At 36.1% G+C, this 25,741-nt stretch overlaps 1 protein-coding gene across 1 annotated transcript; it reads left to right on the forward strand.

Annotated features, from left to right (window-relative positions):
* The first annotated feature begins 18,699 nt into the window (after positions 1-18,699).
* Positions 18,700-25,416, forward strand: LOC126723256 (probable WRKY transcription factor 12). Its single transcript, XM_050426580.1, has 4 exons — positions 18,700-19,263; positions 19,474-19,547; positions 20,016-20,177; positions 25,131-25,416. The coding sequence occupies exons 1-4, from the start codon at positions 18,970-18,972 to the stop codon at positions 25,291-25,293; spliced, it is 693 nt and encodes a 230-aa protein (XP_050282537.1). The 5' UTR covers positions 18,700-18,969; the 3' UTR covers positions 25,294-25,416.
* Positions 25,417-25,741: the final 325 nt, after the last annotated feature.

The following is a 25,741-nucleotide window of genomic DNA, read 5'->3' on the forward strand; positions in this document are numbered from 1 at the left end:
AGCAAAGCGGTGTGTGGACCATGTCAGCTTGGGAAACAGACAAAAGCTAAGCATCCAAGTACTCAGACATCAGCTACATTTAGGCCATTGGAGCTTCTACATTTAGATCTTATGGGTCCAACTAAAACCGAGTCTTTTGGTGGTAAGAAATACATCATGGTTGTGGTAGACGACTTCACTAGGTACATTTGGGTCATTCTCCTACAATCCAAGTCTGATGCTCTTGAGCACATTGAAGCTTTGTGCATAAGATTACAGAATGAGAAGAGCCTGAAGATTGATCGAATTTGAAGTGACCATGGTAAAGAATTCGAAAACTCATATATGGAGTCCTTTTGCACAAGATCAGGTATATATCAAGAATTATTTGCTCCTATTACTCCTCAGTAGAATGGTGTAGTAGAAAGGAAGAACAGGGTTATTCAGAAGATGGCCAGAGCCATGTTATACAACAAGGATGTGGCTAGAAACTTATGGGGAGAAGCCGTTAACACTGCCTGTCATACGGTTAATAGGGTGTACTTCAGACCCGGTACCAAGAAGACTCCATATGAGTTATGGAAAGGAAGGAAGCCAAATTTGAAGTACTTCAGAATCTTTGGAAGTACTTGTTTCATCTTCAAGGATAGAGAGAATGTGGGAAAATTTGACTCTTGGAGTGATGAATGTATATTTTTGGGCTACTCCTTCACAAGTAAGGCTTATCGGGTATACAACAAAAGAACTATGAAGGTAATAGAGACAGTGAATGTTGTTATTGATGAGTCTTTAGATTCCAGTTCTGAGAAAGGCATTGAGGAGTTACCCAAAGAAATTCTTACTCCTGAGCTTAAGGAAGTTCAAGAACTTATTGAACAAGAACCTGCATCTCCAAGTACTCCTGGTACTCCTAGTGGTCTGGAAGATTTTGTAGATATACCCACTTCACTAGATTTTGAATCTCATGAAGAGAAAGGACCTTCATCCAAGGTTAAATTAAATCATCCTCCAAAAGTTATTGTGGGAAATATGAATGAACTCACATTAAGGAAACGGATTGTTGATAAATGTGTTGCTAATTTTGTGTCTTATTCTTGTTATCTGTCACAGGTTGAACCCACAAAAGTTGAGGAAGCTCTTCAGGATGAAAATTGGGCCAAAGCAACGCATGATGAACTCCTTCAGTTTTAGAGGAATGATGTCTGGACCTTAGTACCTAGACCAGAAGGCGAGCACATCATCGGCACAAAGTGGATATTCCACAATAAGACTGATGAGGAGGGCAATGTGATTCGTAACAAAGCTCGGCTTGTAGCTCAAGGATACTCACAAATGGAAGGAGTAGACTATGATGAGACATTTGCCCCAGTTGCCCGTATGGAGTCCATCAGAATTCTCCTTGCCCTAGCATGTCATTTGAAGTTCAAACTCTATCAGATGGATGTAAAGACTGCTTTCTTGAATGGGCTACTTAAAGAAGATGTCTATATGGCTTAACCAAAAGGATTCATTGATCCCCACTTTCCAGACCATGTATTGTATCTCAAGAAGGCACTTTATGGCTTAAAGCAAGCCCTAGAGCTTGGTATGATCGGCTCACACAATATTTGGTGTCACATGGGTTCACAAGAGGAAAAGCTGATCAGAATCTCTTCATCAAAAAGGAAATGGTGAGTTGATAGTTGCTCAAGTCTATATTGACTGCTTTAAAAGGAATTATAAAGTATGTCAAAACCACTGCTGAGTTCGGTGTGTGGTACAGCAAGGACACAAATGATGTCTTAGCTGGTTATTCTGATGCTGATTGGGTTGGGAATGCTGATGATAGAAAGAGTACATCGGTGGGTTGTTTTTATGTGGATAACAATTTTGTCTCTTGGATGAGCAAAAAGTAGAACTCCATCTCGTTATCCACTGTAGAAGCTGAGTACATCGCTACCGGTAGCTGTTGCACCCAACTCCTATGGATGCAAGAACTCCTCCATGATTATGGTATTTTTCAAGAGCATCTCACCATCTATTGTGACAATATCAGTGCCATCAACATCTCTAAGAATCCGGTTCAACATTCTCGAACCAAACAAATAGAAATTCGAAATCACTTCATTAGGGAGTTTGTCGAAGATGGTATTCTCACTCTTGAGTTTATTCACACCGATGATCAGAAGGCTAACTTGTTCACCAAACCTCTTGATAGCAAACGTTTTGAATTCCTTCGTCAAAACATTGGTGTTATCTCCATGGATTGATCTCTTTCTCTCCTCCTTCTTCCTCATGTATATGCATCTAGTTTTTATGCTTTGCTTTGCTTAACATGTTTTTATTTGGTTATTTTTCAGTTTTGCTTTGTTTTGTTTTTCATATAAAAAAATAAAAACAAAATTGAAAAATCAGAAAAATACAAAAACAGTGTGTGTTTTATGTACATTGGTACTTGTGTACCTTGGATGACCATTGAAACAAAGTTTTCTAAACTTTGTATCTCTTGTAGCTTAGATGAGCATCTCTATACACAACTAAGCAAGTGAGCTTTGTGGCTCATGTTTGTGATGAGTAAGATTAAGTGATCTCTTGTACTTAACACTTGTATCACTCTTTTTGACGGGAAGGACTAAAAAATCCTAAGAGAAAGGCATAAATAACTATCTCACCACTGTTGCTCACCAATCATAATATGACACATGTATGCTTCGGCATAGCAAAAGTGTAATGTTAATGACATTTGTGTGTTTCGGCATAGCAAAATTGGAATGTCAAATGCTTACTATCATTGGGTATTTTCTTTTCTCTCTCTTATATGCTCATGCATGATTTGCTTAAATAAAAATATGCAAAGAAAATGAAAAGCAAAAAGATAAAAAAATGCTTTAAATATAATTGCAAACGTGTATTCTAGGAGATGTGGGAGTTATAGGATGTACCTCGAAGGTGATAGTCCCCTTCAAGTAGTTATGATTGTGTGTGAGTTAAAGTGATTTTCTCATATCTTAAATCGTCATAACATGTATACACTTATGCAATCTTGCGATATTTTTCACACATAACATACAATATTCTTTGCTACTCTTGATACATGTGCAAGTACAATGTGATTTGGCCATCACAAGGTTTTACATGTGTTAATGTATGCTCACTAAACTGTCTTGACTTGTTTTTGAAATATAAAATTGGTTAGACTTGTTTAGTGTGTGTATGTGTGTGTTTTGGGATCTATGTGCTTAACATTTTTTTGTTGAGAGATGATTTTGAGAGCTTAAAATGTTGAATGGATCCTTGGTTGAGTTGCATGCTTGATTGCATTCATATCTGTGTTTTTCACTTCTTGAAAAAATGGTTTTTAAGCAATCTCAACACCTCCTCGATACCTCCTCGACACCTGGCTTTCTGTCGAGCTCTTAAGGTCTTTTCTTATCGCAATCTCGACAAATTCTCGACAGCTGGTGGATCGAACGAGAAAGTTTCTGGATCCTCGATAACTTCTCGGCAGTTAGTGGATCGATCGAGCTTCTCTTCTTGTGTCTTTGCTTTGTTTCTTGACACCTTCTTGACAGCTGTATCTGTCGATGTTGTTTTTCTCCACACCTACCTCGACAGATGGCTTAACACCTCTATCTGTCGAGAATTATTGAGGAGCTATATATTCGTTCGTCACAGTCAGGTTCTCATTTCTTCAATCTCTCTCGATTTGTCTGCACCTATTCCTCTCCCAAACACCTTCTCTTTCACTCCAAACCTCTTCCCAAGTGATTTTTCAAGCTTTTTCAAGTTTTCCTTCACTTGGTAAGCTTCTAATCTCCTTCATTTACATGCATTCATGTTTTGAAACCTAGGTTTTGGGGTTTTGAAAAATTTGAGGTTTTTCAAAATTGATGAGTTATTGTTGAAATTTTGGGGTGGGTTTTTACTCAAATGAGTTTCAAATCTCATGCATTGTATCACATTAGCATAATAATAGTATTATCATGCATTTAGATTTGTGCAAATTGATGGTGTGCTGGTAGGATTGGATTGGGTTGAGCCTATGACGCACTTTCTTTTGCATATCACATGTTCATGCATTCCCCATGCATACGTACCTTCTTTTCAATATACTTGCTATATTTGAACTGGTTGGAGCTTTTCTGATTGTCCTTTTCTTCCTCCTCTCTCTCTTGTTTACGTTAGTCATGTCTATGGCACCTAAGCATAAGTCAGCTTCGTCCCAGAACCCTTTGCGTTCTAGGGCATCATCTTCGTCTGATCCTACTCCTTCTCATATTCGGTTTCGTGATGAGGATGCCCAAAAGGACTTCTTGGAGAACTTTTCTTGACGAGGTGTTCATTCGGAACACCGAGTTATTTTGGTGGACTTCGCCAACACTGACCTTCCCATTGTCATTCACAGTCGGGGATGGGAGTCACTGTGTGATGTTCCAGTCACTTGTCCGACCATGCCGATCCAGGAGTTTTACTCCAACATGTATGGTTTCAATTTTTTAGTACCTCTCTTTTCTACTTGCGTTCGAGGTACGCACATTGTAGTCACACCGCAGCTTGTTGCGGATGTGCTTTATGTTCCAAGGGTAGAGCATCTTGACTACCCCGGTTGTGAGCATCTAAGGACTGTGTCCAAAGACCAGATGATTTCCGCTTTCTGTAAACGTCCCACAGATTGGGGTGATTGTCAGTTTACACCATGTCGGCCTTTTGCTAAAGGTCCTAAATTCATGAACATGGTGATGGCTTTTATTTTGCACCCACTCTTTCACTATAACTCTATCACAGAGCCTCGTGCTCGATTTTTGCTTTCTTTGTTAGAGCACCTCACTATAGATTTTCCTTCACACTTTATTCTTTCTATCTTAGATGTGTATAGGGATATAGCTATCCGTGATAAGCTCATTTTCCCTTCGGCTATCACGTGGATTCTATGCCATTTTTTTGTTCATTTTTCTTCTTCTAACCATTTTCCTGTTATGTGTGCCATAGACTACGCTACCGTTAAACGTAGCAAGGCGCAGTTTAGGTCTAAGCAGTCGGATTCAGTAACTCCTCCCTCCCGTTCTACTCCGTCTCGTTCTGCTCCATCCACATCCATTCCCTCCTCTTCTTCGGGCGATGTGACTCTAGGAGACATCATGGAGCAATTGCAGCGCATGGATGCTCGCTTTGATACTCTCTCTACGGAGTTGTATTAGGTGAATGTTCGTGTCGGTCGTATTGCACGACGACAGGCAACCATGGGTGGTTTTGCTCCTGAGGCTTCTTTTCCACCACCTCCTCCAGTGGCTTCAGATTCTGAGGATAAGGATGATGATGATTGTGATGACGATGGTGATGATGGAGATGCTAGCTCTACCGATGAGATGTCTACTTGACACTCTTACCCTTTGTCATTCATGACAAAAAGGGGAAGTAGTTTTGGATATATGAGAGTAGTCATTCTTAGGGGGAGAGTTAGTATATGACATTTTTGTTAGGGGGAGTGTTGATATCTGAGGGTTGTAGTGAGGATTACATGCATCTTTTTATTTTCTCTATTTTAGATACATTTGTTCTTGTACATGGGTCATGTGACCGTTTTTGACATACATTGTACTTATCTTCTTTATATATGTGATGTATATTTCTTTCACCTACCCTTGCATGTGTTGTTTCTTTTCTTTCTATATACACATGGTTCTTATTACTTGTATGCAATCTATTATTTCTGTTTCACACAAAGATGCATCGATGAGTTTTGTTTAAAGTGTTTCAGAAATACAGGTTGTCAAAGTCTACTTGCCATAAACTCTCTTCTTGCAAAGTTTTTCAAGAGTTTGTATTAGAATAGATTTTATTATATTCAACAAATGAATATGAGTGAAGTGATTTAAGACTTCTCTCATATGTTCATTTGTTTGTTGTGGTTTTGTCACGGATTTCCAAAGGGGAAGATTGTTAAGACATATGTGATTCGCTTGTTAGAAACATATGTCACTATTTTATATAATTGGCTTATCCTTTGACAAAACGCACTTTACTTGTATTTGGGTAGATCTAGGATGTGTTTAATACTTCAAGAAACTGTGTTTCAAGATTAAGTGTTGAAGACATGCAAGTATTTCCAAGATTCAAGTTGAAGAAGTGCTGTTCATTAAAGCTCGACAACTACTCGACAGCACCTCGACAGACAGCTATCTGTCGACCTTTATGAAAAACAGAATTCCAATTCTGTTTTGACTCTAATCTGGTTTTATGTGTTTGGGCTTTCTTTTCTTCTAACCCTAGACATATAAAAGGATTATTTCAAGGGCCGTCAAAGTGTTCACAAGTTGCACAAGTTTTGAGAATAGTTTATTCAAGCAAATTATGACCGGAGACAAAGTTTCGCCCTTGTTCATCTCTTTTGAAGAAGTTGCTATGTATGTGCACCTTAGGGTTTTGTGACCAAGCATCTTCTTGATCTTCATCGTGTGGATGAACTGAAGAACTTTGCAGCCAACAACCTTCTCTAGTTGGTGATTGAAGTTGCGTACTGAGATCCACGCAATTGGTTAGTCACGTACTTGGGAGTCGTGTATCAAAAGGGGAGATTGTCACTACAGAATAAGTCCAATTGGGTATTGGGGTAAGGGTTCAACTATAGTTTGATATAAGGTTCTGGGATTCCTTTACTTGTAACCGCCTGTTGTGATAATAGTGAAATTTCGAGAGTGGGGACCTGAAAATCACCCGGTGGGGTTTTTGCCGTTAGGTTTTCCCCATTCGTAAACAAATCACCGTGTTGTATATTTAGTTATTTGGTGATTTGTTTGTGCTACCACACATTTGTATGTTAATTTGATTAATTAATAAACTTGGCTAATTAATCAATTAATTTATCACAATGGTCAATTCGTTTTTGGCCTATCACACTACAAAGCAAAAATTACACAAGGTTAAAGGGACGATCAATATAGGCAAAATACTAAAGAAAAGAAACATAAAAGGCAAACGCACCAAGACGAGGGGTCTCCCACCGACGCAGCAACCTGGGGACATTCCCCCAAAAGTCGTCGGACAAAGTCTTCCAACCATCACCTAACACGAAATAATATCTAGACTTCCAATAACGGAAGGACGAAGGAAGGTTGACGACAAGGCAAGATTTCCTATCTAGGGTACAAGTTCGTAATACCCAAATTCCTTAGACTCTTTTAAGCGATAGAGATAGATGAACTCATTGAGTGTGATCATGTCCCCATCCGCTATGGTCGTCCAAATCACCATACAACTTATGACGATCTTCCAAGAATTCGGCATAAGCTGCCCTGGGGCGATATTCAGGTGATTTAGGAGTTCCATAATGAATGGATGGACGGGAAATCTTAGGCCGTACTAAAACCCAACCTCATAAAAGTAGACCTCACCATGAGCAAAGGCGCAAGCCTTCTCGCCTTTCTTGGGAAGACGAGCCCTGGTCTCATCGGGGAAATAAAACCTATCCCTAAACTTGTCAAAGACTTCTGCCTTCAAGGTATACTTTTCCTTAAGGGCATGAAAAGGATGTGATGTGGGAGAAGCAGAAGGAAGAATGGACGAAGGGGCGGAGGAAGGCACGAAGGTAGCTATGTCTGTTATAGCCCCATCCGCGTCAACACCAGAAGACGAACCCCTCTCCCGATTACTCGATCTCACCTCAAACCCCATATTTTCCCTTCTAAACGCCTCACGTACAGATTTGAACCAAGACAAAGACTGGTGCAACAACGGATACAGGTCACCCAAAGCTAAATCAAGGCCACTATTGCCCACAACAAAATCCCTAATTTGTGGTTATTGATCACTAGAAGAATCTAACAGCCCCCTTAAGCGAGCAAAAAGAAAGGCGATGGAGGGAGAAGTGTGCCTAATTTCAGTGTAATCAACCATTAAGGAAAAATATGCAACTCCAAAAAGGAAAATAGGAGTACAAAAGAGAAGAGTACAATAAAACCAAAAAGGAAAAAGGCGTAAAAAAAGGGGGTGTACCTGGAAATAAGGAAGAAAACTGGGAAGGCAAGGAGCAAAACGCACAGCGGCAATGATGAGCTTAGAGAAATTGAACACAGAGAGAAAGTGAGGAGAAAGGCTAAGAATCAGAGAAATCGAATGCAAGGGGAAAGTAATGAGATGAGAAAAGAAAGGCAAAGAGCTAAAAAGGTTTGCCTTGGAAAATGTGGGAAAACTGAAAAGGCTCTCACTGGAAATGAAACCGGCTCACTAGTGAAAAGAGGACACGTGGCCACGATGCGAGCCACTCTGCCATAAGACAATTAATTCGGGGAGCATAACCCCAAGCGCCTCAAAAAAAAAAAAAAAATCTCATATTCCTAAGATCGTCCAAATTGTGGACGACCTTGGAACAGGGGGGCAGCTGATAGTCCCGAACATATCTTCGTCCATTTAGGAAGGACAATGGACGAGGATGACCCTAAGATTAGCCTAGACCTTGGTAAACTGCCTGGCAAAGACGAGGCCAACGTCCCTCAATAATGTCGAAGCGTTACAAGGACAATAATGAACTTCCGTACCGTTGGAGATATATCTCCCCATTTAACGCCCTACAGGAACGTTACAGAATCGGAAATGATACCCTTATTTAGGCAAAACCAACGGCTAGTAGGAAGAAGAAAGTGCCTATATATATCCATTCTTGAGATCCGACAAAAAGGTACAAAAACTCTAGTTCACAGTGATTGATATTCTATTATTGCTAGCAATTCTAACTTTAGCATCGGAGATTCTATGGCAGGCACCACACCGGTGACCCACTCTTCTTCCTTTCACACTCTATTCCTTCAAGGTCAGGTTGGCATAGGACGACTCCGTTCTGGACAAGCATTCTGACTGACGATCCCGAGCATCATCAGTACTAAAAAATGCAATGAGACCCATAAATAGTACCAAAAATAAGCTAATTAGTAAAATAAGTTGACAAAAATAATCTTTGCCAAATGGAGACTAAGTTATCATCACTTGACTCATTTTCATTAGACTCATTTGTTTTTTATTCATACCCATTTTGATCCATACACGATTGCGTCATACTTGTACCCATCCTTCTTAACCTATTTGCAGGTCTAAAAGAAGCCAACACAAATGACAATTATGATCTTCTTAGTACGGTAATATTTTCGAACCTATTTTTTTGGACGAATATTTGGAGGTTTTTCTGGTCTCAATATTTTGTTGGATATATCCCATTTTTCATTGATTTGGAGTCATAAAATGTAAAGTTAAATTTTGTCAATATAGTTTTTATTATTATTATTATTATTAGTAATGATTAAATAGAGGTGAGTTGAACCTAAACATCTCTGTTAAATTTTTTTTTTTTTTTTTAAAAGTACTAATTGAGCTTCTAGGCTATTAACAATTTTGTCACCATGTTATCCTTGTCACGAAGTCTCAGCCTTTTACCATGAAAAAAAATAAATTCTGTGCGTGACCATTTATATAAATTGTTTTCTTAAAAGGCCTTCTATAAATAATCAATGTGAAGTTAAAAAAAAAAAAAAAAAAGCTTAACTGTTTCCAAAAGGCCTTCTATATATAGGACACGTTATAAGAACTAAATTCTCACATTTTTCTTACATTTTTAATTTTTTTTAAAAGTGAGTTTATTTTGTTTTAATCATCATATTATCAAGAAAAAAAAAGAAAAAAAAGGAAGAATTCTTAAGAGTGCCATTTTATTTTATAATAAATCCCTAAGGGTACGTTTGGTACACTGAATGAGGATTATGATAGGAATTGTAATCTTTATTACTAGGAATAAAATGTGTTGTAATGTAATAACTAAACCTATTCATTAGTTTGGTTGTAAGTTATAACATTAAAATGAAACTTAACATTTATTTTAGGAAATTTCTTACTCATACAATTATATTTCCTTAAAAATTGTTATTTTTAAATTTAAGGGAGATATGTGTTATTTTTTATAATTTTTTATTTTTATAATTATTAGATGTATATGGAAAGTTTGTTTACTTGAAAATATATATTAAGTTTTGAAATTATTGCACTTACTAAGGAATAATTAAACACAAAAAAAAAACAAGTAAAATAGCTCATTTTTCTCTGCTCTCGTCTCTCTAACCTAGTTTAGGGCGGCGGGACTGTAGAACTCATTATCCTTCCTTAGGAGTGATACTCATCCCCTCTATTAACAACGTTAATAGTAGGGCTAGTCGGGATCTTTTTCTTGGGGTGGGGAAACAGTAATCCTTCTTTTTTTGTTAGAGGCTTTCGAATAATGGAAGAAATACTGGACGATTGGAAACGATTCTCCCTTCTGGAGGAAGAAAACAGCAAGGTTGCACTGGATGATGAAAACCAGGGTTCTACAGAGGTGATACTTGCAGGTAAATTTATGACAAGAAGGGCGCTTAGCATTGAAGCGGTTGGAAGAACTCTCAAGCCGCTGTGGAGAACTCGGAACGGCTTCGAAATCCGGGATGTAGGAAATCATATACTGCTTTTTGTGTTTGATAATGAGACTGAAGCAGAAAGAGTTTTGGCTACTGAACCATGGACGTATGATAAACACTTAATCATTCTGTCTCGGTATGATGGGTCCTGCCCTATTCAGAATATAAGGTTCATACGGTCAAGTTCTGGATTCAGGTCCACGGCCTCCCAATGAATAGATTAAATGAGAAGACAGCTTATGGGATCGGAAAAAGTATTGGGGAAGTATCAAGAACCTCACAGTCTGGCAAGTTAATCGGAGGTAACTTTCTACGAATCGGGGTGGGCATTAACATCACGAGACCCCTTAGCAGAGGGCGAAAAGTCCTTCTGGGTAGAGACAGAGAGGTTTGGGTTAAGTTTAAGTATGAGAAGCTGCCGAACTTTTGCTACTGGTGTGGGTTGGTGTCTCATGATGCGAAGGAGTGCAAAGTGTGGCTGTCAAGTAAGGGCTCGCTGCCGTTGGATCAACAAGAATATGGTCCATGGCTTCGAGCAGATCCATTCTCAGTGGGACGAAGATCTATGATGTTTGTTCCAGGTTCGGGGGGTGATTTTGGCGGAGAAGAGATTCCTGTAAGGACCGGGAGTGAACAGGATCGAAGATCACATGAGGCGGCGCCACCACACGAAGTTGGTACGAGTCAGGTTGACCTCTCTTCCGAGATTAACCAAAGTATAGGAAATCCGGGTAGTGGGGCGGATATCACTCAAGCTTTCCATGAAGATAATATTCGGGACTGTCCTGAATCTTCCCCTGCCGTGATGCCTGCTAATGTGCACACAAATATGGTAAGCTTTGAAGCTCAAATTCAGGATATTGATATGGAGTTAACTAAGTTTGACAATCATAATTCATGTGCTGCTGACCCGGGTATTTTGCATGAGTTGTCTCCCAGCTTGCCTATATATTCTAATCAGGTACATGCATGTGAAAAGTCCAATATTGCACCCACTATTGTTGCACATGACTCCATTAATGAATCACGTGATCTTGAGGAGAACTAGTTATGTTTAAGAACATGGAAACGTCTGGCACGTTTGAAGCAATCCTCAGAAGAAAACATGCAGGTTCCAACTTTGGGCAAACGTCCTATAGATGTGGAAGGGGATGAAGAGGCAGAAAGGTGTCAAAAGAAGATTCAGATTTCTCAGGAAGTACACAATCCAATGGTGGAGGCTGCCGAGCAGCCCCGCCAGTCCCAATGAGTTTCTTAGCATGGAACTGTCGTGGGCTTGGGAACCCATGCACAGTTCGGGAGCTTGGAGATTTAATCCGGGCAAAAGATCCCTCTGTCGTGTTTTTAGCCGAGACATGGGCAGATGAAGCAAGGCTAAATGACATCAAAAGAAATTTAAGTTTTGATAATTTGCGCTTTGTGGAAAGAATAAATAGAGCTGGGGGTTTGGCTCTGTTTTGGAAAGACTCAGTGGATTTACATGTTGAAACGTCTTCTAAGAATCACATTGATGCGGTGGTTGGAAAAGGAAAAGAGGGAGCTTGGAGAATCACTGGTTTTTACGGTGAGCCTGTGACACACAAAAGAATGGAGTCTTGGAATCTTCTTCGGGAACTCAACTCTCGAATGACACTTCCTTGGCTTTTTTTTGGGGATTTTAATGAAATAATCCGCCAATCTGAAAAATTGGGTGGCAGTGTTAGGAGCCAAGCACAAATGCAAATATTCAGAGAAGCCATAGATGAGTGTGGTTTTATGGATCTCGGGTTCACAGGCTCTCAATTTACTTGGAAGAGGCATTTCAATGATGGCCATTCGGTGTGGGAAAGATTAGATAGGGGTATGGCTAACAGTGACTGGCTACTTAAATTTGCAGGGACCATGGTTCATCACTTATCATCCTTTACTTCAGATCACTGTCCTTTATGGATTGTGCTAAGAAATTTGCTCTCTTCAAGTGCCTCTAAACCCTTCAGGTTTGAAGAAATGTGGCTAACAGAAAAAGGGTGTACCGACACTGTCCAAGCTGTTTGGGCGGTGAGTGATCCAGCTGACCCGGGCACTAAGGTAATCAAAAAGATAGAGAGATGTGGTATTGAATTGAAGAAGTGGAGTATGAAAATTTTTGGTAGTGTGAGGAAAGAGCTAGAACTGAAGAAGAAAGAGATTGGGAAGGCCGAAAGGGAAGCAATGAGAACTGGGCAGAATTTTCGAGTTAGAGAGTTGATGTCTGAACTTAATAAACTCATGGAAAAGGAGGCGCGGATGTGGATGCAAAGATCTAAGGTACAATGGGCCAAACTCGGAGACAGGAACTCAAGGTATTTTCATGCAAGAGCCACACAAAGGTTTCGAAAAAATTCCATATCTTCCCTTAAAAAACCTGATGGCACATGGTGTGGAGATCAAGATGAAGTGGCAGACACAATAGTAGCCTACTTTCAAGATTTATTTAAATCAACCAACCCCACCAATTTGGAGAATACTATCCAGCACATTTATCCTATTATAAATGATGAGATGAATGCAAGTCTTGTGACGGATTTTGAAGCTTGGGAAGTACAAGAAGCAATCAAACAAATGGCCCCGTTAAAAGCCCCAGGCCCGGATGGTATGCCCCCTATCTTTTATCAAAACTATTGGAATTTACTGTGTGAGGAGGTCACCTCTTCTGTGCTTTATTTTCTTAATTCTGCATCTTTGCCTGCTAACCTTAATCACACTTTTATTGCTCTCATTCCAAAGGTTAAAAATCTGGAATTAGTATCTGAATTTCGGCCTATTAGCCTGTGTAATGTATTGTATAAAATTTTTTCTAAGGTGTTAGCAAATAGGCTCAAAAAAATTCTCCCAAATATTATCACTGAAAACCAAAGTGCCTTTACGAAGAGTCGGCTTATTTCAGATAATATTTTGGTGGCTTTTGAGTCTTTACATAGTATGCAGAGACATACAGGGAAAGATAATTACATGGCCATAAAGTTTGATATGAGTAAAGCATATGATAGGGTGGAGTGGACCTATTTAGAAGCTGTGATAAGGAGAATGGGGTTTTATGAAAGATGGATCAGATTGATGATGATTTGCTTAACTTCTGTATCTTATTCAATCCTGGTCAATGGCGAGCCTAAAGGTATGATTATCCCAACCCGGGGTATCAGACAGGGTGATCCTTTATCCCCTTTTCTGTTCTTGCTGTGTACTGAAGGGTTGAATGGCCTAATATCTCAAGCAGCCAATTGTGGCGACATAAAAGGTTATGCCTTATGCAGAAATAGCCCGAGACTAACACATCTTCTATTTGCAGATGATAGTCTTCTCTTTTGCAGGGCTACAGAAAGGGAGTGCAACAATATTCTGGAGATACTAAATGTGTATGAGAATTGTTCTGGCCAACAAATCAACCGGAATAAAACTACCATCTTCTTTAGTAAGCTTACTTCTGAAGATACTAGAAAGCACATCAAACAAGCTTTGGGGGTGTTAGAGATCAAGCAGTATGAGAAGTACCTAGGCTTGCCATCTTTCGTGGGGAGAAGGAAGAAAGCTAGTTTTAACTTCATTAAGGAGAAGGTGTGGCGAAAGCTACAAGGTTGGGAGGAAAAACTACTCTCTCAGGCTGGGAGAGAGATTTTGATTAAAGCAGTAGTGCAAGCAATTCCTACTTACACTATGAGCTGCTTCAAACTTCCCCTTGGCCTATGCAATGAGTTGGAGAGCCTTATTAGAAAGTTTTGGTGGGGTCAGAGGGGAGACAGACGCAAGATCCATTGGGTGAAATGGGAAACCCTTACCCAATCTAAATCTGTAGGGGGCATGGGGTTTAAAGATTTGGCTCTTTTTAACGATGCTTTGTTGGCCAAACAAGCTTGGCGTCTACTTCATAACAAAGATTCGCTTTTGCATAGAGTCTTTAAAAGTAAATTCTTCCCTAATTGTTCTTTTATGGAAGCCCCAGATAACCGTAGTGGCTCACATGCTTGGCACAGTATTCTAAAGGGTAGGGAAGTTTTGTGGGAAGGAGCCCGTTGGAGAGTGGGTACGGGCGATACCATCAAAATTTGGGACTATCCTTGGCTGCCTAGCTTAGAGCATCCAAGAATTTTATCCCCAACAATTGATGGTTTACAGGAAGCTACAGTTGACTGCCTCATAAACCCAATTACAAGGAGCTGGGATAGGGAAGTTTTATATGGTTATTTTGCACCTTCAGAAGCTGAATTAATTTTAAAAATTCCCCTTAGCCCGACAAAGGTTGAAGATAAGCTCTTTTGGCCTCATGTACCTAATGGAGTTTATAGTGTGAAGTCTGGATACAGGTTTCTTGCTAAAGAGAAAACCGGTCCACCTCCATCTCCCCCCTCCCAAAATGAAGCCACAAGTTTTTGGAGGCGTCTGTGGAAGCTCTCGGTGCCAAACAAAGTCAGAAATTTTTTGTGGAGGGCCTGCAGGGAAGCTCTACCAGTCAGGAAGAATTTGGTCCGCAGGAAGATCCTTGATGATGAAGTTTGCTGCCACTGTAACGTGAAGGCTGAGGATGGTTACCACGCTTTGTGGGACTGTTCTGCACTCTCAGCCATCTGGGAAACTGACTTGATTTGGCTGTTTTGCAGGTCTAAGAAATTTTCAAATTTTTTCGAGCTTGCCAGGTTCGTGTTGGAACAAGACAAGAGTCCTGAGATGTTTGCGTCGATCACATGGACCATTTGGACTCGTCGGAACCAGCTTCGCACCAGCAGTAGACCCTTCACGTTAGCCCAGGTCGTCCCTTCAGCTAGGCAGATGCTCCACGAGTATACAGAGGCAAACCAAATAGCAACGCTGCAGTCTCTCCCTCCTCAACGTTCTCAGCCTAGATGGGAACCTCCGCCTCCACCGCTCATCAAAATTAACTTTGACGGTGCGCTATTCAGAGATACAGAGGAAGCAGGACTGGGAGTTGCCGTACGTGACTCTCATGAAAAAATTCTCGCATCCCTGGCCGAAAAGATCAAGATGCCATCATCATCCGACGAAGTTGAAGCTCTAGCAGCTGTTCGAGCTATCACCCTTGCTATGGACCTCAATCTACCCTCTTTTATTGTCGAGGGAGACTCCGAGGTAGTTATTTCAGCCTTAAGGAAAAAAGAAGACTCTTTTTCTTCTTTTGGCCATTTGATTTCTTCCATCAAGCAATTTTTAGTTTACTGTAACTGCATTTCATTTTCCCATACCCGTAGATCGGGGAACTCAGTTGCTCATTCTTTAGCCAAATTCGCAAAAACTATTGATGGTGTTTTAGTGTGGATGGAGGATGTTCCACCACCCGTTTTGGATGTACTTTTAGCCGACTTTGGCTGATTTTTTTCTAATAAGATGAAGATGAATTCTCAAAAAAAAAAAAAAGGAATAATTAATACAACCTTTTAAAGAGGAATAGTTATTCCTTATTTTGAAGAATAGCTATTCAATAGGAATGATTATTCCTTGCAATAAAAACATAACCAAACTAAAGAATAACTAAACTATAGGAAGAACTATTACATTATAGCACTTATTACAGTCTACCAAACATGCCCTAAGTGTCAACATCTGCTAAATACATATAAAAGAAATAAATGCCTCCTCAATTAAATTTAAAAAAAATTTTAAAATGCATATAAAAGAAATAAAACATTTTATTAAAATAATCAAATAATCTTAGTAATTAGTAAGTCATTTCAAATTTGAATAGAGATCTACCTAAAAATACAATAAATTATCTTAAAAATTAATGATCCATACCACAAAACTATATTAATGTCGTATTTTTTTTATGATAAGATATTTATTTCGTAATTGATAATACATGTATATAATGAGTCACTTGAGATCTTGACACAAACATAATATCTAGTGTGCAAACTTTACCATAATAAAATACAAAATGATAATAGATGATTATTCAAAATAAATAAATATATATATTATATATAAGTTTGACCCCGTATTCCTTACTTTATTTGTGCTTCATTATTGAACCTATCTTCTATTTGCCATTAGAGGGAGGTGATAGATATTACTTTTAGCCTCCAGTACCAGTGGATTTGATTGTAGTATATTTTGTCGGCATTCTATATTTTATATATAATATATGGAACCGGCTAAGGTACACATTAATTATCAATTTAAAAAAATTATTTATAAAAATTTAAAATACCTGTAAAAAAAACTAATAACTTTTTTATTTTTCTATAAATTCTTTTAAAAATAGTAGTTTACTAAGACATATGGTTAGTAAACCCCATAATATATTAACACATACACCTTTTTGGTGATAACATAAATTAACATGCAATCTATATACAAACAACATTTGAATTACTGTGTATAGGGTGAAGTAGACAACAACACTGAATATCCGTAGACTAATAGCATTTCTATTCTCATCTTCTGGGCGAGGTATAGATTTAGATCTCCTCAACTTTTACTTAAATTTTCTTTTTATTTTTTTAAATCTATACCCTTAATTTTTTATTTTTTATTTTTATTTTTATTTTTTATTTTTTTGCTACATTCAAATTCCTTGTCTGAAATTATTATTGTAAAACGCCAAATCCGTTCACATCCATATAATTATAATTTGATAAAAACTACATTTTTGACTTGAGGCGGCCGTGAACCTTGAACCTTGTGAAACACCTGAGACCCATATAGTCAATGATGATGCCATCGAATTATATCTTTTTTTTTTTTTTTGGTAAGAGCCATCGAATTATATCGTTTATGGGTAGAGGTGGACTTTGTGGAATTCCTAACGATAAACACGCTCTTATGGGATCTGACAAACATTTTTCATGGAAAAGATAAAAAAACTGTGTTGCTATACACTTACAAAATATGTGTTTAACTACTATAAACCTTTACATATGATGTATAGAGGAATGAAAAAAGCACAATGGTCAAAATGAAAGTAGTTCATCAAATAAGCATGTGTTATATATACTTTTTCTAAAAAGGGTTTTGTCTAGTGCAACTGTAAAAGTTACAGGTTTACTTTCTTAAGTGAATTAGTTTGAGTCTAGAGATGATCTATTAATTGATGGTTCTTATTAAGAGGTGTCTCAAGTATGTAAATTATGAAATATTTAGTCCCTTTTGGCATTATCGTAGAAAGCAAAGCTTTAACTGAGAGCTTTAGGTCCATTTAGTTCTGCTTTCAAGGGTGTTCAAGTACTTTAAATGCCTAAAACATTTTTAGGAGAAGTTGACAAATGTTTGGAAATTTCTTGAAGCTGAAAACAACCTTAACGTTAAAGTTAAAATTTGGAGTTTTTGAGAAAAACACTCTCAATTTACTTTTCATACTGCATAAATTGCAAACTCTAAAGCTTTATTCATTATAATTTGCCGAATACTCATAACACTAAAGATATCTTCAGTTTAAGATTTATACCGCAAAATTTTTATAAGCAAAGATCTACTTCTTAGATCAATGCTAAATGAGCACTTAGTAGTAAGTCTTTTATGAAATAGCGCTTTAATTAAAATGCTCTTTAGTGTTTTGACTTTTTAGCGAATTACAATGCATAATGAAGTAAAGTTTTGGATTCACAAAGAATGAATAGTGATTTGTAAAGATTTTACATTAAAACTCCAAATTTCAGCATTAACCCTAAAGTTGTTTTAGCTTTAGGTACATCCTTAAAACTCTTTGATGAAATTACCAAAGGCTTGATAATTTTAGCTAAAATAGTTTTAATCCTCTTATTATAGGAGTTTTTCACTCCAAAAGACAAACCAAACATGGTCTAAATATGTTAGCATATACTTAATTAATTATATATGTTAATGAGTGATGCTAGAACTAATTTTATTGCAAATGTATTACAAATTGATTGTAAACTGGTTAGACAACTAATGTATTTGGTGTCATATTAAATAAATAAATATCTAAATTACTTTCTTATTTTGAGTTTTAAAGTTGAAAAAATTAGTTTGTAAGAGTTATTTAATAAAATTTGTAGTAATTGTAACTTTAACATCACTCTGTCAAAATGTTCAAAGACACCGACATATATATACTCCCTACATGTTGAATGAGTCAAAATCTTAAACAAACACATATATTAAACAAAAAAATTTAAACATAAAGTTTATGAAAATGCATACACAAGTCTTTATTTTATTCTCTAAGTTGTGAGAGTAGAATGATAAATCGTCAAATAGAATATTTTTGCCGTAAAACATACTTCTTCACTTCCATTAAAAATTCAAAATGTCTATATCCTAATTCCTTTCTAGTACACCACCACGCATTAACTCGTTACACGTTAGTACTGTACTTGTGCCCCTGTGTGTGTGAGAGAGAGAGAAAGAGAGAGAGATAGAGAGAAGTCTCTCAAGACAACCTTAAGAAGATAGAATGGAATAATTTCCAAGAAACATTCCATTTAGCGTTTACTTGTTGACCACAACACAACTACACCGTGTATGAACTGTGAAGCACAAAAAGACACCTTTACTACATACCAACAGTTGGGTGTGGACAACATGCACCAAATCTAGCTATTTACAACAAGGGGAAGAAAAAAAAGGCAAAACCTTCTCTTGGTAGTGTATGAAAATAATGGAAGAAGAAAGAGGAGCTCCAAATTACGAGCTGCAAGTATCATTTTCAGCCACTCCACAAGCGATCCACGACATGGGGTTTGTACAATTTGAAGATAACCAGGTCCTAAGCTTCTTAGCTCCCTCACAATCTTCTCAGATGTCTCAGCCACTCAGCGGCGGTGGCGCCACAACAAACACCACCACCACCGCCACCACTGGTGCCACATCAAACACTAACCCCACCACCATGGGGTTTAGTCATAACGACCTTGTCACTAGACCTTCTTGGAATAACGACCAGGTGGTTATTAGGGTGTTGCTTAAGAAAAAGGGTGAAGCAAAATTAATTCTTGACAATTTTATATTTCATATCATGCCTTTTGGCATTGTTTTTTAATGAGGGATTCGATAATTTTATGCTTCTTTTGTATTTTTTTCATTTGTGGTATCTATTTATAAATACTTGGTACTTGATGTTTTTGTACTCTAATTTTCTTATGGAAAAATTTAGGTGGGAACGATGGATCCCAAGGCTGTCAATGATGAAAACGGTACCGGTAATGCTAGCGATGGCAACAATTCATGGTATCTTTCTCTCTTAACTTCATTTTTTCTTTTTCTTTATATGGGTATTAGATCTCTCTCTCTCTCTCTCTCTCATATTTCAATACCCAAATAACAAACATGCACGTATAAGAGAACTGGAGGAAATTATTAATCTTCTCCACAGAATCTAAGGAGATCTAGCCATATATGGAAGAGATTGCTTCTGTTCTTTGCAATATGCTTTCTGAGCAGCATGTCATTATATTCCCTCTTTCTCTCTCCTCTTGTGGATGTGAGGGAGCAAGTACTACTACACATAAAAGTCTTGATACACATTGATATCCAAATCCTCAAGTCCATCAGTGGATTTTACCTTTATATATTCTTCCTCCTCTCTCTCTTTAGTTATATTGTCTCTAATAAAAACTAAAAGAAAGATATAGAAGTATATATATATATATATATATATATATATATGGCCAATTTTGAGAACTTGGAATTTGGCAGGTGGAGGAGCTCAACCTCAGATAAAAGCAAGGTGAAGGTGAGAAGGAAGCTTAGAGAGCCAAGGTTCTGTTTCCAAACAAGGAGTGATGTTGATGTCCTTGATGATGGTTACAAATGGAGGAAATATGGCCAGAAAGTTGTCAAGAATAGCCTTCATCCAAGGTAATATATACATCCTTCTTTATTTCCACTGTTTTCATTTTCACATACATTTGTGTGTGAGAAATCATTAGGCTATTTTGTGTTAATTAGCAGCATGTTTAATATTTTGGCTTTTTGCACTTAACATGCATTCGAATTATATCAAGATTTTAAGAGCCATATGAGCAAAACAGAGATGCTTTCTTACAAGAAAATGTGGATAACGTGTAAACGCCATAACAACAATATAATGAATGCTTGTTTCTAGATAGTGTATGACATGGAAAAGTTAAAACAACTTAGAATATTCAACTAATCTTTGGAAAATTAAATACGAATCATTAAAAATTATTTCAATTAGTTTAATCTACTTGGTTATATTTGAAGTAGAGAATGGTTTATATTAAATTAATCATCATTTGCTTGTAAGACATGCTTCGGTATTATGGTAATAGCATTAACGCAGGTTCAATATATGTCTACTTTTTTCTTTTTTCCTTTTTCTGAATACAGGAAGTCATTAAGGTATTTGAATTGAGGTTTTATTTTTGGATTACATAAAGCACATATAGGTTGTCTAAAATACAAAAAAAGACAGTGATGAATTAATTCAATATTCAAACCTAAATGGAGATACTATCTCACCTACCCTAATTAAATTATATAATTTCTATCACACCAACCAAATCTGCTCTAATTGAAATTTGATGCATTGACTATACTCTGATGTTTTGAAAGTATTGTATGTACATATTCTATCAATGGCTACCGACAATATATATCCCAATTAAAAAATGACTGGAGGCATTTGCTCTCAGTGTTGAATAAACATTGAGGTTTGTATTCTTTTAAAAAAATGAATAACAAAACAAGAGATAATTAAACAGAAGATAGGTGATATTGATTAGGTATATAATCCTAGCTAAATAAGCAAACTTATAATTTTTCAGAGTATCAACAACTTAGTTCATCTGACTCCTACTCATGTTCAAGCATGAATAGGATGGAGAAGTGTTGTTTTCAATTTGTTGATGCATAACTTTACATCTTTGAATTTGTTTACACAAGCAACACAGTATAACAATTTCATATGCATCTGAAATGTTAGCCCTTGTGTAACTTAATGGCATCTTTGGTGTGGCATTGGTTCAACCTATACAAGGGAGGGGAGAGATTTAACTGGGAAAAAGCTACCCTAAAGATCATTTCTTATATATCACCAAGAACTTATTTTCAAAGATATATCTTATAATATCAATCATTCATCTATTCCTTTAAGATATGATGACTAAAACTACTTTTGGTTTTCATGGAACAAGGTAATGTATAGGTCAGTGGATATGTTACATGACGAATGTACCCTCATATATCTATTTTATTTGATATTTTAGATATATATATATATATATATATTTATATATATATATATATATATATGGAATTTCATCTCTTATGTGACTCAATGATTGAAAACTGACACACTTTCATTTCATACTGCTTTTGTATTTATCTGTTAGGAACTTTTCAAAATGAATATGCACCTGTTAGGAACTTTGTTACTTGTGTTTTGTCTTAGTTTAATGGTTTAAATAACATATTAAACATAAGGATACTCATGTGCATGTTGTAACATATTAAATCATGATATGGAAAGTATTGAAATTGTTTACGTAGGGTATTGAATTTCACCTCCATTGATTTCAAACCTTAAGACTTCTCGCTTATTTTTTGGAAATGGACATTAGAATACTTTTGTGTGCATGCTTTGTCTGATTTTGTTGATTTTTCGTTCTGCTGATCTTTTTGGCCATTTGAACCTTACATCCGGGATCTTAGTGGCAACAGTTTCGATCATGGTCTTGTTTGTGACCATTTAAACCCTAAATCATGGAATTTTTTTTCCCTTATAAATATGATAGAGATTGAATCTATGGAAATGTTAGAGTAATTTTTGGTTCAAAACATTCAATAAAGTTCAAAAATAATAATTTTTTTCTATATTGACAAAATGACAACACTATTAAGCATGTAAATTAAATTGGTAATTTTGTGGAAAGGAAGAGTTGAACATCAGAAAATGCGTAGAAGAATTGTAATGTTGGCCCTGTTTTATAATGAGTTTCTATAACGATCAATGATTATCTGCACTAAAATTACCACTGAGTTACTAGCTAAATTGCAATAAGAAAAGTAGTTGTGAAAGGATTAGAAGTTTGAAGAACATATAATAACTTTTCCAATATGTTTACACATTTTATCATATCAGGTCATCAATTTATTTATTTATTTTTTTTAGAAACAAACTCACACTGGGGAGATGAGATGCGATTCTAATTCAAAGATATATTATAAACTCCACTTAAAAGTTATGGTAATTTTTAAGAGATTGTGGTATCATGCCATCAATTTAGAAAGCACATTTTAATAGCTTTCTTTTTAATTTCTCAAATCGAAATGATGAACAATAATAGAAATATTATTAAGCAACGCAAGGTTCAAACTGATGAACAATGAGTCTATGCTTTCAATGAGACAAGCTAGGGCTTTGAAAAGGTTATTGTTTGGTTGCCTCTTGCTTTCTGAATAAATATGAAGTAATTATCTTGGAATCTTAGGTATGACTTATCTTCGTGAAACCTAGCAAAACTTTTAATCTTTTTGAAAGCACGAAAGTAAAATTGCTTCTAAATAGTAAAGAAAATCATGCCCTAGCAAATTAGCTAAATACTAACTATCCATGGTTTCAAAAAAGCATATGAAACTCTGTGCCTAATCTTCCCATATAATATGTACCAGAGAATCCTTAGATAGACAGAGTTTCAAACAGGAGAAACAATGAGAATTTCAAATGGGAGAATAGTAATTAGGATGAACATTCATAAAGAGATAGCATAATAACAACATTCCCTGGTAAAACTTTTAAAGTGATACAAGAAGAAACGGGCAACATAACATAGGATAGCTTGGATATGCAAGAGAAATAGTTAAAGCGACAATTAATTCCATGATTAGAAGGTGCATGGTATTGATTTAACTGGAAGGATAACTTATTTTCAATTTAAGAGTTCAAAAATTTAAAATTGTAATGTTGAAAGCGATACCCTGTGAAATGAAATTCTTTTTATAATATTTAGCCAATGTAGTCCTCAATAAATTTAATTAAAAAAAAAAAAAAAAAAAAAAGAAGAAGAAGAAGAAGAAGAAAAAGGAATGAACTACTATCTAAAGAAAGTTGGTTGTTATTGACCAAGCTTAATATGCACTAAATACTGAAGGCTGGACTCTTGAACGATGTATGGCAATAATGTTATAAACAAGGAAAGTTCTTCCAACATGAAGAAAAAGATGATAACATACTAAATTTATAGATTATTATTATTATTTTTTTATTTTTTATTTTTGGGATTGGGGGGAGTAAGGTGTAGATTTAGGTTTAGTATGAATTTATTTTTGTAAGTTCAGAACAAAAAGACCTTGACCTGGTGTTCAATTGAGAGTTAATAGTTTCTAAGTAATGATCCCACTGAATTGCTTAATAAGAACTTCAAATGTGCCTGTGTTTTGTGAAATGAGTACTATGAGTGAATTAGTGAAATAATAAACTTTGAAAGTGTAATTATTCCGTGATAACTCCCTATCATATGTAATAAATATCTTAAAATCAACATGGCCAGTTTCAGCTATCCTCTCAGGTAGGTTCATCATGGAAATTATTTCTTACTTTAAGATTAACGCAATGGTTTAGAGTGTAAAGAAGTGCCATAAATTTTTCTTTTTGGTTGAGTAAGAAATAGAGTACTAAAGGCATATGGGTATCAACTAAATATTCAGCAAAGAAATGTATGATAGAATTGTAACTATTTAACATGAAAACAAACTATGGTAAAAAAATTGACCTAAACTCTATCTTTTTGCATCAGAATAGACGATGATGCAAGCTTAATTAAATGATCATTCGAGATGTATATTGTCGGGAACTGTGGTGCTTACCCTAAAAAATGTTTTGCTAGAATGTCAAGAATAAACAAGACTAAGGTCTAAGAAATTTATAACTTTGACAACATTACAAACAAAAATGAGACTTTGAACGTAGGTATAGGCTGGAATCTCTTCTTCTTCTTCTTTTTTTTTTTTTTACTAGAACATTTAATTGAAATGAAAGGGATATATATATATATATATATATATAACAGATTTTCTTTCTAGTATTTAAGAGACTAAAATGAGGTAAAAAAGAATATTAGAAAGTGACCAGTTTTAAGATAAGCGCTACACATAGTAATCCTAAGATAAGAAAAACTATGCATGCATGAGACAACTGAGATATCAAATGTATAGGTTGGAGCATTGGAGGATATATATATATGTGTGTGTATATGTATATGTATATGTATGTATGTATGTATGTATATGTATATTCATTTCGATTGAGCTAAATACATAGCCAAATGGCACTCACAGGCACTAGCCATTTTGGCTTTGAGATTTTTTTGTTTTCTTTTACTAAAAGACCATTTCAGCTTGGAGATGAAGATGCTTATCCCTAGCAGCTTTCTTTGTTTTTTTAGATATAGTATATAATAACTTATATTATTATTACAATTAATGATTGTATTGTTTGTATAAGGGGATCTTGGATTTTCTAAAACTTCTCACTATATTTGATCTAGATAATATAAATGTAAAATAACTTCATATTTTTATGATAAACGAGAAGATGATAGAATTAATCAAACATTTTCTTTTATTTTTTAGATTGCCCACGCATATACTCGTTTTTTTTTTTTTTTTTTTCCTTGTTCATGATCAGTAAATATTTGTTTTGTAGTAGATAAAAAAGAAAATTCTACCATCATTGTCATGAATCATTTGAAGTGCTATAGCACCAAGTCGATACTTCTCAAATATTTGCTTTTTTCTTTCAAAAGTGACAAGATTGAAGGTAATTTCTTTGGTTACTTTGGCTAATCGCAGAAGTTATTACCGATGTACCCATAATAACTGTCGGGTGAAGAAGAGGGTTGAACGATTATCAGAGGATTGTCGAATGGTGATAACAACATATGAAGGTAGACATAACCACTCTCCATGTGATGACTCGAACTCATCTGAGCATGAATGCTTTGCCTCTTTCTAAATGGCTCAATCTCAGAGAACCATAATGTTGATGTAATGAATATAATGTATTAGCTTGTGATGATATTTTGCCAATATGATTTTGGGGATTCACTAATATATTTAATTATGGTTTAAAGCTCTATTATATATAGATTGGAAAAAAAAAAAAAAGGATCAGGGATAGTATTAGGCCTCTAGAGTCTAGAGTGCTAGATTGATGTTTATATGAAAAAAGCGCTCTTCTTTGTGATGCTATTACCTACGAAGCTCAAACTCTTCTCTTCTTTAGAATGAAATGGAAACCAGCACGGATATTACGTAGAACATGCCAAATGAGTTTATGCTAAGCAATCTAACGGCTATAGTAGTAAACTTTTTTTTTATACAAGATAGAAATTCTACTCTAGCTTAATCTAAGTGTATATGTGTGTGAAACTTCCTTCTAGAGACTTGAATCCCGTCCCTTA

The sequence above is a fragment of the Quercus robur genome, chromosome 4, assembly GCF_932294415.1.
Source record: "Quercus robur chromosome 4, dhQueRobu3.1, whole genome shotgun sequence".
NCBI lineage: Eukaryota > Viridiplantae > Streptophyta > Magnoliopsida > Fagales > Fagaceae > Quercus > Quercus robur.

What these genes read in the sequence shown, in the direction of transcription:
- LOC126723256 (XM_050426580.1), top strand. Translation starts at nt 18,970, where the DNA reads ATGAAAATAATGGAAGAAGAAAGAGGAGCTCCAAATTACGAGCTGCAA. An exon ending in CTTCTTGGAATAACGACCAG is followed by an intron (nt 19,264 to 19,473) that starts GTGGTTATTAGG and finishes GGAAAAATTTAG; the next exon opens with GTGGGAACGATGGATCCCAA. An exon ending in AAGAATAGCCTTCATCCAAG is followed by an intron (nt 20,178 to 25,130) that starts GTAATATATACA and finishes GGCTAATCGCAG; the next exon opens with AAGTTATTACCGATGTACCC.